General features: G+C 40.8%; 1 protein-coding gene across 1 annotated transcript in view; it reads left to right on the forward strand.

Moving 5' to 3' along the window:
* Positions 1-14,696, forward strand: part of tmeff2a (transmembrane protein with EGF-like and two follistatin-like domains 2a) — a 92,697-nt gene that overhangs the window by 20,151 nt on the left and 57,850 nt on the right. Inside the window, exon 3 of the mRNA XM_088416055.1 lies at positions 14,275-14,404. Within this exon, the coding sequence (XP_088272181.1) occupies positions 14,275-14,404 (130 nt within the window). The remainder of the gene's footprint in view (positions 1-14,274; positions 14,405-14,696) is intronic.

Here is a 14,696-nt window from a genome sequence, read left to right on the forward strand (position 1 = left end):
GTCACTTAGCCGGACAACACTTCCAATTCCTGCGTCTGGGGAATGGGGCTTGGCTTAAGCTCTAGAACGGGATCCGTTGAGGCGCAGTGTTTGTCTTTTCTGGTTGATGTTCTCAGTGAAACAAAGTCAGAAATAATTGGAAGTGAAAGACGAGCGGGATGAATGTTGTTGCTGACCATTATATCAGAAAGCATTCCCTTTGTGGGGCGCAAATTGTTTCCCACTGGGAAGAAGGAAGATGGCCAAGTCGAAGAAATGGCACGACCACAACAATTTTCTTTTACATACGGCAACATGTGTCTCTATATTTCTCGCCAAAGCGCTTCAAAAAACGAAAAGCTTTGAAAAAGAGCAACTTTACACCGAGACGGTCCAAGTGTCCCCCCCGTAATACCCGTAATATCCATAATCCTGTTGACAGGGAGGAAAAGCGGAGCCATTTTTCTCACCACATTCAATTGATTTCGCCCTCTTTAATGGTCTATTTGTGGGCCGGTACTTCATCCATGTCCTCATTAGGGTCACGAGTGAGCTGGAGATAATCCCAGCTGGCTTTGGAAAAAAAAAAGCAGGGTACGCCCTGGAATGGTTGCCAGCCGGTGAATAGGCAAATATGGACAAATCATATTTTATACACAAAGTCACACCTATGGATGATTTTTCATGAGTGTTCAGTTAAGGAGGAACAAGCTAAAACCGGACTACAACAGCAATGCTGCCAATCTAGGATAAATCAACGACCAAACTTTAGGAAACCTCCTCTAAAATGAAACCCCCATGTGCAAAAATAGACCCCAGTAAAAAACCCAGTGAAAACACATCCTTACTTCCTCGTACAACGGAGAAAAAAACCCTGTTGCATAATACAAAATGTTTTTTCTGTCCTGAGTCCTGAGCCTATACCATGGCAATGTATTGAGAAGAGAAAACATACATTCTATATGATTTGTGCAACAGTGGTTTAAATCACCTAAAATATCTAAATCCTTTGAGGGGTGTGGTGCATCTGTTTTACGGGTGGCAAAACGCCGTACTATCCGCCACGCGAACCACCCACTTGCACCCATTGCAAGTCACCGTTCTGTTTTCCATGTTAAAATATTTCCATATGATACACATTAGCATTGTTAAATGACACTAGTTTCACATTAGCTTCCCATGACATCTACCAGACGTTTTCCCCGCTGTTGGCGTTTACGGCCACTGTGTTGCTACGTGTTATAAAACGTATGTAACGTTATGCATTTCTTTCTTTTGACAAGGCCTAAATATTTATTTTGTTGTGTAAAAAAAAAAAATGTGATTGGGCCTGATTTGCGCCTGACTGTAACCAATATAGAACCAGACTGGTACAAGACTAGAAGCAATATAGACTACCCAGCAACATGTCTTTACAACATCCAGGTTCTATTTTTCAGTGGCCACTTTCCTTTATTTATATCTGCCCGTCCACTACATTTTGTCTCACCTTCCTCATTTTTTTTTTTATTTTTTTTTGCCACAGGCAAGTTGGTACACGCCCTATGGTGCTCCCTCCATAAAGGTGAATTTCACTTGTGAAGGTGATGTGACTTGTCATTCATATTCAGTTCTGAGTCATTGTGTTAGACATAAAACTCAGTTTTTTTCAGGTACGGCCAAAATTAATTCTGTGAGGTCCTGGTGTCCTTGCTAACCCGATAGACCAGATGGTTGATTCAATAAAACAGTTACACAAACTGGCTGAGGAAAGACTCCATAAAAGCTCTTTTAATAAGGATGATGGTTTGTAATGGAATCGTTTTTTTTTTTAGGCCAATTACAAAAACTAAATCATTTGTTTTGAGTAGAAACAATTATTAACTCAGACCTTTGGGCTGTTGCCTCATTACTTCCTTTTTTCTGTTTTTACAAATCCACTGGCATGGCAAAGTTTGTGTCCTTGAACTTTAATCAGTTTAAATGGACATTATTTCGAGGTTAATGGACTACCTCGAAGGCTTTACAAGACTGAGACAGATGGACGTCCAGTCTTTAAAAAAAAAAAAAAAAAAAACACCTCTGGCTTCAGCTGTGGCTACACAGGATGTGCACTGAAATGTGAGCATTACGATTCTCGTGAATGGAGGATTTATTGCTTGCGTCATGCGTTATATTGCTCATAGTTACAGAATACACGGGGGAGTGAGTTAAAATTAATGATGGAAGAAAGGTGGAGATTGTCTAGAGATGGAATGTCATTTGGTAGTTTTTTTAAGGTTGCCAAGGCAGAAGAAACAACCAGTTTGTATGCATTTTTGGTTAGCATTATACTGCACGGCTAAAGTGACTCGATTCCGATTTTTCTGCTCCCGCGCCAAACAATTGATATGGCAGCAAAAGAGTGGGAACACAATGAATACATGTTCAGAATGAACAGAAATCTGATTTTTCAAGTGTAAATTGAACTTTCTTTTTATTTTGTGGCTTCCATATGTGTCGATACAATTGAAACCGAAGTATCACAAGAAAAGTTAACGAAAGTAAACATTTTTCAATGAAATTGGACAATTGGATCGTAAATCCAGATAGAGGCATGAGACATGTCCCTGGGGAGGATCTAAATATTTAACTCCACCCACACGTATTTTCAGTCCTTTTTATTTCCTTGGCTGCTTTAATGATGCCCCATATTTGTTATCTTTATTGAACTTGACAAATAGCAAACAATCAACTGCTGCATCCAAACAAAATGCTTATCTCAACCATCCAAGTGACTGCACCCTCTTCTGGGGTCATGTGGTACTGCAAACTGAGAGTTATTTTTACGTGGAAGATACCTTTTGAACTCAGTGGCCATCACACTCCAGAGGTGGGCGGTCTGTCATGAGCAGATTTCCCTGCTCAAAACCAATGTGGACTTCTCCATTTCCAAGGCCCCTGAACATGCCTGTTGAGCTTCTGCGGCTCCCTCTATGCACCCAGAATGGCTGTTAAAATGCCCATTTACACCACTTCCATCAGTACAGTATTGGTACCTCCGCCTCCTCTGACTTCAGGTTGAGTTTGCAATGTTCAATGCTTAGTGAAGTGAACGAGACATCCTAAAAGCTAACATGGAATATTTTAATACAAAAATGAAACAGAAATAGAAGGCGCTCAGACTTGACGGAGTCAAACTTTTAACTGCGGCAGGACCTGCGCCATTCAGAGGCCTCTAAGACAGGAGGGGCCATCTCTCGTCTTGGGCCGCAGGTGATCCCTGCCACCAGCAGAAGCCCCGAGACGTCGTAGTGTCAGAGTCGATAAAGCCGCCGCTTTGACAGGTGCGATGATGCGCGAGTGAAGCCGGCACCCGGGGGGCGTCCGAGCAAGTCGAGAGGACTGGTGGCGTGGGAAAGCAAGCGAGCGTACCGGGCGGCTCATCAGAAGTCCAGCGTGCTTGGGCAGTTCCGACGGCAATCCTTCGAGGCTAGCCCTGTTTTATGGAGATATTTATTATTGATAGAGGTGGATGATAGCCATGGGAGGAATTGCATAATCTGGCGCCGCCTCTAATGGCTCCAGGAAATGGATCAGGCTGTCAGTCAGGCCGCTGCGTGGATAAGGAACATGTGTGCGCGAAGCTATGTATGTCTTTTGGCTGAAGCTTGTGAAAGTCTAACAGTTCTGGCAGCAACAGATGGAGCCAGTCACTCACAGCGCTTGATGTGCCATTCAGCTCGTTATCCAATGCAAAAAAAATATCAATGCGATAGTGTTTGTGAAGAACTCAAAGGATATTAACTGCCACAGTGTCCTCCCAGGAAGGGAAAAAAATGTCGTCGCCGTAGTGTTAAGAGGAGTCTTGAGTACAATCGTGCTTTCGGTCAAAGGGTCAAAACAAGGATTTTATCGCCATTATGACTGAAATTTGTGTTCTACCAGATTCTGTTTTATGACTCCTACAAGTATTTATTTAACGGCGGTCATTTCAGTCTATCAATCCTTTTTCTCTAACTGGACTCCAGTGTCTGACGAGTCATCACAGACTCATCGTCCATCGTAGTTACACTCGGGGTATCCAAACTTTTCCTTTGAGGACCACATAAAGAAAGATAGAAGGTTACCTTGTGATTCTTCATTTTTGATTTATAAACTCATTCATTTTATTCGTGTAAAAGAGTGTGTCTCGGAAATAAAATTCTTCCTCTGAAAGGGTTCCCTGGACCCAAATTGCTGAAGATCTGCTCTCGGGTGCACAGATGTTCTTGTGTGGTTATTCATCTAACATATGATACAATTAAATTCCAAGTGAGAAGTTGAGCGTTCACTGAAGTGAAACATGAACTGACATCTCTTCTGTCAGCTTCATTAAAAGAGTTTGAGTTCTTCTCAGCTCTATGTGTGTTATTTCCAACGAGAAGCTCAATTTCAAGGAAGCATCTGAAGGCCACTTAAGGTGGTTGTGTAACGCTTAGGGATCAGTGCATTCCCATCCTCTCCAACGAGTTTTTCTGCAACGTGGGGAAATGCCAAAGTTGCTCCTGAAATTCTTTCTATATGCCACACATGCTGATGCAGCGATAGCAGTGCAGTGAAGCATTTCATTCCCCCCGTTTTATGTCAGGCTAAAGCCTGGGAAGCTTGAGCGGGAAAGTTCCCAAGAGTGTCCTTCAGCTGAATAAAATCTCTTTTCAGCAGTTCTGAGCCACTGACTCTCCGTGTGTAGGAGGATCGCGAGCGAGCGAGCGGGCCCACATGCACAATGAGCCGCCTATGAAATTGCAATTCATTTAGTTTGTCTTCAATTCAGGTGATGCCTTTTAGAGCTGCAGAATATTGAATATTTTGGTAACGACCGATCCAAAAATCAATGCAAATTAAAAATAAACAGAAGAAGACAGAACAGTTTTCCAAGATTTCATGATTTTTTTTTTTCTCAATCTTTGAAAATGTACTTTTTTTTTAAAACTTAAAAACATGTGTAGAAGCAGAGGCCACATAAACATTGAGATGTTTTTGAAATTTCTCATTTGGTTGATGAAACAAAGTGACGTCAAAACTATACCAATATAATGATTTTTCCTTGCTAAAGAGGACATGGGAGTAAGCCTGCTTTGTTCAAAAGTGATCAGTAGGAATGGCAACTGTGTCACTGGAGTCATTTACGTATATTAAACCGCCTTTGAAAAGTCATCTGATGGTTCTTGACAGCCTATTTAGAGCAATTGAGTGCCAAAGCTGCTAGCAGGTTGTGCTACTGGCAGCGCTGCTAGCTGCTAACATTGAAGCTGCCGCTAATTGCTGGCACCAGGTGCCAAATAAATAGATGTCAGCATAATTTTCAAAGTGTTGTTGACATCCCTGATGAGTCAAAATTGGCCGTTGCGCCACCACACGCTGCTAGGATCTACTTCACTATAAAAGCATACAAATAAAAAGCATTAATGTCCAAATGGTATTTGGAATGTAAGAAAAAAACAGTTTTTTAAACATAGGTACTTAAATTCCTCAGACTTGCTTCACGGCTGATACATTTTATATGCTTTTGCTATTTGGGATCGTTTGCTCATGTCAATTTGGACGTTTTAATTCACGTTCCCTCAGATTGGATGCACGAGTTAAACGGCATCAGAAAAGCATATAGATATTATTTGAGAAATGATGAAAATAAAACAAATTCTGTTTTAGATATTCTTGTTTCAACAAATTATAGTGGCTAAGGGGTCACACTATCCCAATATGAACAGTTGCTGACACACATGACACAGCAGATCACCATAAAATTCCAACATAACATGCGATTTCATTTAAGTGTAATCGGCACAATTATCGAATTATTATTTAATAACACAACCAAAAATCCTCTGTTCTTTTGACATGGACTTTTTGTGTTTTGTTAAGCATCTCATCATCCCGCCGAATGGAAAAATTTAAAATCTGAAGTCAAAAGCCTCGCCCCACTGCAAAGTGTGTGTAAATGTGTCTCGCTTGCCGTCGGCGCCTTCTCGGCGAGTCTGAGAATGCGACGCTCTACTGTTGCCGGGATTCATAATTATGTATGTGTACTAATGAGCTCCGAGTCTCCAGCAGCTTCTTGTTTGAGGCGCATAGCCACACATTAGTAAAACATGGGAGGCATGCGAACGACTTGCGGGAGTATAGCTGTTTATTAGAAGAAGTCGAGGCTGTTGTGATCTCGCTAATTTGATTGATATCAGTGTGCTCACAGCAGGTAACTGCTGCGGCTGCTATATTTTACTTGCTAAAATTTCTCTTCTGCATTGGCTGGAAGGGCAAAAAATGACATCATTACGCTTATCGTATTCTCTGTATGGACAAAATTAACATTTTTACTCGAGGTAGACCGATATTTATTTTAGGGCTGAAACTGATACAGATTATTAGGGGTCGAGAATGCTGATAAAATATTTAAAGACGATATTATAAATTGCCGTCTAATAAGAGAAAAAAACGATTGCCACCAACTCTGAAACGGCTTAATGCATATATTCACTGAATAATTTTTATTTTCAGGTTTGCATCATCTTGATTAGTTTGAAACGTTTTGACAATGTATACCTTTGGTGCTAAAATATAATAAACATATGTTGAGAGGATTACTACGGACACAAAAGAATTCCATGAAAACTTGATTAAATAGCGTTCTATAAATGGTGCACTGATCTTTATCTTTGTTTTAATTTTAAACAAAAACAAGGCGCAGAGGGTTGCCAATGGCAGCATAATTGTGTGAAAGGTAAAAATTTAAACAAAATAATTTCCTGAACTAACTCCTTGCCTTTTTTTTGTTGTTAGTTTTTTTATCAAGGGCAAGTTACTTGGTTACATTTTTGTAAATTGTCGTAGTGCACTATACGTTTTTATTTATTTATTTATTTATTTTTTACAGTTCAGCCAAAAACAGTTCTTTAAACATCCCGTTTACTGCCTTAGGAATTATGGATCAAAACCATATATTACATATTTGAGTCCGTTTAATGTACCTTTCTGGAAACGCAATTTTTGAGGTTGTCTTTTCCAAAATACCCCATCTTAGTGGTTGGTTTGTGCAAAAACAACCCCGATTTGGTCACAGTGGCTCGATCATTTTTTGACCCATAATTTAGTTATTTTCAACCCTACGTTTTTAGAGTGTCAGATAAAATGGGTTTGACATGTCTATCATAACAGGTCAGAGGAAAACATCAAGGACTCATCTGAGATTGAACAGCAAGGTCATCCCATTTATCGCTGTCTGAATCCCTAATTCACATTGATAATCCCACTTGGGTTTTACCTGCCGCTCTCTTAATACAGCGTTTACTCCCTCAATTTGCACTCACTTTCCATTTATCCTCCACATAACATTTTTTTGTAACTTGCCTTATGATTTTCTCTTTTGTCCACCCCTGTGAGAACGCAGCCACTAGCATCTTTTGAGGCACATTACCGCCGGGTTTATTTACATTCTTTATGCTGCGATTGTGATGTGCTATACAACTTAATTGCCTTAATGCATACTGATGTTCTATGAAGAGACACAATAGGTCTTGGCTAAAATCTCTTCTCTAAGCACCCCCCCACCCCCTGCCAAGAGGCTCAGGGAATGTAGAACCACAGCAGCCCCTGCAGGAGACTTGATGAAGAAATCAAATCACATAATTCATGCAAAAGGGATATGACGAGTCTGCCTCAAGGAGCTACAACAAAGCATACAGCGTAGCCTTACTCGTGAGGCCAGCAGCTGTGTTCATGCATCTTCTTCACCTGCCATGTTCTTAGAGAAGTAGTCATGCGCTTGGCCAGGTTCTGTCACGGTGAAACTGGGGATCGATGCATGTGTGTGTGTAGGTGTTTGTGTGTGTGCCATTTGCAGGTCCTAAGCCAGCAGGCACATAAGGCCGTGCCATATGGCCCTGGCCAATAACCCCCACTTCCCTGTCTGGAGAGAATTATGGAAGATCAAATTCTGCTGCCCTCTGTTGATCCCCCCCCCCCACCGTTGGTCTAATCCCCCCTCACACAAAGATGCACAACATCGCTGAAGAAGGGCAGGGTATCTCCCTGAATGCAAAAAGCCAAAGTTGGGCGAGTTAAATAGCAGTCTGGAGTTGAGTAACTGAGGTTTATTAGCATTTTCAGCCCCTGGAATGTGTTGCGATAAGTATGCTTCAGCAGTAGTAGTAGTCGTCCTGATAACCTTATACGTCTGATTAAAACACTGCATTAGGAATAGCAGGACCGCAAATCCCAAGTGCCAATAGGCAAGGTAAAGCAAATTTATTTGTACCCATCCACCTGAGAGCCGGCCTGTTCGCTTGTGTCCACTTGGCGGACATTTGTTTTCAGTCCATATCTTGATATCTTGACTATTTTGAGGTACCATACTAAATATTTTGTAAATATTATCTATTGAGTCACTGTCAATCTATACATCACATAATAGGGAAATATAGTCACGAAAAAGTGTGTGCGCAAAAATCCTGTGCGGTGAAACAGTGCTATCAGTACAAACGTTAATGTAGAGCTCTTATATTCACCAGACTGATGGTCAAGTTTAGTTCTGTTTGAAAAAAAAAATGGCTTACTGAAAAAAAAAAGGGGCTCCAGGACGCTTACATATGACGATTGATGGATCCGGATCATGGATCAGGTTCAATTCCAATTTCACTGCGTGCGTCTTCCCGCACACTCCGGTCTCCTCCCACATTCCAAAAACATGCATGGGGGGTTCACTCCAAATTGCCCTCGGGTGTGATTGTGAGTGTGAATGGTTGTTTGTGTGCCCTGTGATTGGCTGGCAACCAGTCCAGGGTGCCGGCGAACCCAGAGAGGCTGAATGTAATGGATGGATACATGTTTGTGTTGATTCCTAAGGAATAGTGTTTGAAAGCTAAATAGTGTATGTATATTTACATGAAATAATGTGCCTTTATGTGTGTGTGTGGGGGGGGGGGCACTTAAAGTAATTTTATTCTCAAAAGGGAGGCACTGTGAGTGAAAGTTGGCAGCCATTAAATTAATGATTGAAATAATCATTAGTTGCAGCCCTAATCAAAAGCAATAACATTTATAAACAAATTACAAGCCTAAACATAAGCCAAATAAAGCACAGCGATGCTTTGAAGTAAGAAGGACTTGACATGTTTTCGCTTTGACTCACGAGTACTTTAGATCCGAATTTAGTGGCAGCTGATTCAATTTGTGTCACCGATATAAATGAGCGTTGGAAAAATAAGCAGGTTATGCTTCAAGAATGCTATGGCTAAAATCTGGTTAAGTAAAGAGCAGGATGTTTGATCTGCTTGTCCTACGGTCACATCAGTCAAAAAGACATGCGGTTTATATATGCCGCTGTTATTCTTGCTATGGCTTTGACAGAAATGACTAAAAAAGCTCGGGCGTTTTTAAAAGGGCGATCTGCTGATTGAACATCCACACGGTTTGCCTCCTCCATTGGGCACTGATCCCAAAAGTCAACTCCAAAGCAGCTACTCCGTTTTTCGCGTAACCATTCGGGAGAAAGCCGGCCTTTCTGTCACAAAACTCACTTTTACGATAAAGGCTATCAGATGACAACGTTGAAAGGAATCAATGTTCTGTAGCCATCAGGAAAAATGCAGCAATCAAAGACCGGCGCGTTTGCGACACAGACTATTACACAGACACCTTTGTTTCTATTTCCGTATTGCGCGCAGCGACTACAGTGCCCGACACAGATGACGAGAACAAAGCCCGAGAAGGGAACAGAGGGCAGGCTAATGAATACGCTGATAAGGAGGTCAATGGTATTTGCCAACAATGGCTGAGAGCAAGGCCGGGCCACGCGTGCCCGCTCCAAATTTGCATATACGTACATCTTAACAGGACGGGATCCGGCAGCATTAAGGACAATGAGCGCAACTCAATCAAAAACAAATGAACGGTCCGAAAGGATTAGCTCCCACTACGGATGGAAATTTCATCGCGGCGTAATCGTGACCTTCTCCAAAAGGCATTGTTTTAAAACTGAGTGCTAAATTGTAGTGTCGTTGTTACCCTTATAAGAGATTCTGCTGATTCTGTACATTGTTGTTTGAAAAGATTTTAAGTATATAACATGTGTTACTTTGAAATTTTAATCAACATAATTTATATTAGAAAACCATAGAAAGTTATTGACATGTTTAAGTGTTCATCTAACAATTTAAGATGCTGAGGATCCTGGGACCTGCCAGCGCTTCATATTTTCTTTAGTTTTATTTTTTTTTCTCAGACTTTTACAGCAAAGATGGATGTTGTATAAAATATATTAAAAAAAAAAACAAAATGAAAATCAACATCTAGCAAATCTAAAACTTTCAATAAACTTACATTTAAATACATTTTAATAGAGATTTTTTTGATTGACGTATTTATAGTTATTTTCCCTTTTATTGAAAAATGAATATCAGCTCCAAATATCATTTATCAGTCTTCTTGATAATTGAAAATCTGTTATTGGCCTTGAAAAAAAACAAAAAAAGAAAAAACACCGGTATTTCACAATTAAATTGGAAAGCTACGAAATCAGAGCAAAATCAATATCATGGCAAATTAACTGGCTTGCAAACAGAAAATATGAGCGGTTAAAGTCAAATTAGAGTTCATTAAATTAATTATTGTAAGGTGGAGTTCCCCAGGGATTAATTACAGGACCACTGTTTTTAACTTTGTAGCTCAATTAAGGTTTTCAGAAACATGTGAAAATACAAGATTATAAGTAGCTATAAAAAGCTAATGTAATTAAATCCTCATGAGAGCCAGTCTATTCATGTGTCCGCTCTTGTCTCCATTGCGTCACAGCAAGACAGCAAAGTGAAATTCATCCCACCCAAACAGATATTATCTATGGAAAGGCCAAGGTGTCCTCTACTGAGCACACCAGGGCATGGTATACCAAAAAAAAAACATTTCCACTAGAGTGGACTCAAATGAATAGAATGTGTCTCAGGAAGATATAAATCAATTTAATTCCATTTTAATGAATTCCTGGCCCTACTCTAATTTGCTCACTGCCAGCCTTGTTGCATTGGACAGGATTTGGTGCCGCACTTTTTCTGGGAGATTACAGCACGACTTCAAAATGGACATTTGCAAGTACATTGGAACAACTTTGCCAGGTGTTTGCTCCACATTGGCCATTCCATGCTTCCATAATTAATGTAAAAGAATAATTGAGAGGTGAAACAATTTGAACCTAATTGTTCGTTGCAGTTTGAGTATTCACACATGAACCAGCCTTAATCTTGGCCCATTTGAAAAAAAGATCGCAGCACTTTTCCTTGGCCGCGCAAATACTAACATAGATCAAGGGATGAGGTGACGATGCGGGGGTTGCATAAATATATTTTTTGCAAACGAAGACAGTCTTAGGCGACTCACGCAGGGTTGCGTTGGGCATCTTTCCCGGGCATTGCATCAGGCCTGGCATAAGCACTCGTCTCCAGGTTAAGAGCGGGCAGAGCCAGATGGGTGAGAAAAGCCCCAGCCCCGCACAAAGCTATTCCCGTCGTCTTTGTAGGCCTGCCATGTCTTTGGATTTTTTTTTTCTCATTCTCTATCTGCTTCTGCGGCCCCATTTCTTTTTCTTCGCAATGCTCTGTTTCTGTTTGTGTTCCCCAGCACGCCTCAGGCCTCATGGTGCTTTTTTTTTTTTTTTATTCTTTCAGGTTCTTTCACAGTGCCAAGTTGCTTGAGCCAGATTATCTCTTTCTGGCCTCCTGCAGCACACATTTGATATTCCCTTTGACTTTCATTAGCCTTCATTCTTCTGTCTCCCTTCCCTCTGACTTTGCTCCCCTCAGCCCAATTTTGCTCAGCGATTTTTTGCTGGTACTCGTCTCCCCTCCAGCCTCACGCCTTCCTGCATCCAGCGGCTTTGATCAGATGCAAGCGTGCCGTTTCGCTCTCCCTCCTTCCACTCCTCCCACTGCTTTTAGAGTCTTTTGTTGCGTAGTTCATCTCGTCTTTTCCTGCCACCGCGCCGCTCAAAAACAGTGCAAGCGATTGATCGTTATGATGCTCCGGGGTTTCGGGATCGATGCCTGTGTTTGTTTTTTCCCTCGGTGTCCCCGTCGTGCGCGCGCAAGCGTGTTCTTTTGTGTGATGCCTATTATGAACTACAACATACGCCGACCATTCAATTTCACCCAATGAATTCCATTCAAACTGTTGAATATTTCATTCTTTACTGATTTGGGATGTGATACAATTAAGCACTAAAACTATGAACTGTATTACTGGTTTAAACTGGATTGATCCTCTTTATTGTACTTAGGGGGGCAGGTCGCTCAATTATGCGTCGTGGGTTTGCTCCTGGCTCTGGCTTTGGGGAGTTTGCTTTTTCTTCCCATGCCTGTGTGGGTTTTGAACGGGTGCTACGTTTTCATCACGCCTTCCAAAAACATGCATATTGGTACTCATAATTATTCTAAGGTGTGTTTGTGAATGGTTGTTTGTCTTCATATGGCCTGCGATTGGCTGGGAATAGCTCACCCCCCCCCCTCCCCCCACCAAAACCCAAAGACAGCTGGGACATGCTCCAGCATAGTCAAAAAAGAACTCTGGTTTGCTCCATCTATTATCTAAGAGGGTTATGACTAATTGTTACCTTCTTTGCTCTTTAATTTCATTAACCTTTTACTGATTTTGCACTTTACTATGAGTTACTTACGAAATCTTCCCTCGTGGGGCTAGCTAGGAATCAAAATTGACAACATAAATGTAAAAATCCAAACTATTTCGGTAGAGTCAGAATGATAATCCTGGTTTCACGATTTATGATTCTTTGTTCCCCAACTCTATTGATAAAAAGATTTTATTGAAAGGAAACTGATTATCAGTAAACTGGATTCTGAACTTTTCTCTCCAAATTACGTTCAGATGAAAATCTCTAAAAGTCGGTGTATTGGACTGCAAAACTCTTAATCAGCTTGGTTACGAGATGCGGAGGAGAAGAAAGATAATTACCTGCGAGATGGCAGATTTCAGGTCAGTACCTTAAAGGTTTAACATAGCCCAAAGACAATCCAGAGCCTCTCGAATAAGACTTCCTGTTGCAGCGACGTCGCCGCCAGAAAGTTTAATTTACTGTGATATTCTTGACTGCGTCACATTTAATCATGCCGCGGCCCCTGACCGTGAAGTTGCATTTTTCTCTTCAACCGCTGATAACCATTCTAATCCTGGGAAGCGGTCTGGAATACTTTTCTGCTGAATTATCGCATTTGTTATTCATGCAGCGCTGCAGCGTCAGATCAATATCAAATCATATTAATATCTTGCCTGTGAGAATTTTCCGCCCATATATAAAATAGAAAAACAAAACAGAGACGCTGAATAATGCCATCAATCATATAAAAAATCTTCAGCTTTCCACTGAGGCAACGGCCCATGTGGGGAAATGAAAGAAACGAGGCAGTCACTTAACCTGAAACCGCTTCGCCGAAGCGCCGTTCGGAGATTGAGATACTGACAGGAAAGCGCGCCAGTGCTCAGCTCACTGCTTCTTGTTCTGTCCACTTCCATCCTGTCCTATTTGCTCCTCGCCGTGTCCCTTCTTTAACTAACGTTAAACTAAGACCGTTCCCTGGCTCGCTACACGTGTCCCGTCCTCGTCCGTCCAGGTCTGCCTCATCCTATTGACTTTTATAGTTGTTTGGCCGTAAATCCTGTCCTTTGATGTCCATTTCGCCATATATGTGATAGGTTCAACCCAAAGAGATGTGCACGTATACTAACCCTGGTCCTTTCGTCAAAAATTGTGGGAAAACAGACTCCTCATGTTGAACATCTTCTATGTCAAAATGTTCTTTTTTTTTAAGAAAAGATCACACTGAAATGCTATGTTCAAGCCTACAAACTAACAAATGTTTTGTCTGGTGACCCTGAAGTAATGTTTTTATTTTGATAATGATACCGTTCATATATAACGTCCATATATGGAAAATATAGTATCTTTGTGGGCTCTGCTCTGACGTTGGCGATAGCATCAACAGCTAACAGGGTGAAGGGAGGCGTAATTGATTTTCAGTTTTAGCATGCTAATGCCGTTGTTTCACCTTGCAAAAGAGGATAATGTAATCAAGTCGAGCTTATAAAATATGCTCCATCTACTAGTCACTTCATTAGGTATTACCAGTAGCAACTTAATTATTACGAATATCAACAAATGTTGTTTTATGTTACATTATATGCAAAACATGATTCTATGGTCCTTACACTGTTTACCTGTTTTTCATTGTGAAGATACTGTAACTTCAGTACGGCAGAATCTGACATTGTTGTTGTTGTTTTTTTCCGTCTCTCCAGTGCAACAACGACTATGCTCCAGTTTGCGGCTCCAACAATCAAAATTACCAGAATGAGTGTTATCTGCGAAGAGATGCCTGCAAGCAGCAGTCTGAAATTCTTATTCTGTCCGAGGGCGCCTGTCCTCTGGGTAAGTATATTTACACTAGTTTATGACTCCTTTTGTCTAAGTAAAGTAAAAGTCTACCATGCTCACACACAGACAATATTTGTAAAACTGTCAACATTCATTGATTAAATGACAAATAACAGATTATCAAATAAATAAACAACCATTTTTATAATAATCAAATGCATGTTTTGAACTATTGTTTGACAAATTTTCTGATTTCATTACCTCAACAGATTCTGTAATTTTTCATGAAAACAAACCGATTTTCCTTATAAGACATTCACAAACATCTGCTTTTACTTTGGAAAAC

This window comes from Hippichthys cyanospilos, chromosome 5 (assembly GCF_059441005.1).
Source record: "Hippichthys cyanospilos isolate Australia breed blue-spotted pipefish chromosome 5, RoL_Hcya_1.0, whole genome shotgun sequence".
In the NCBI taxonomy this organism is placed as follows: Eukaryota; Metazoa; Chordata; class Actinopteri; order Syngnathiformes; family Syngnathidae; genus Hippichthys; species Hippichthys cyanospilos.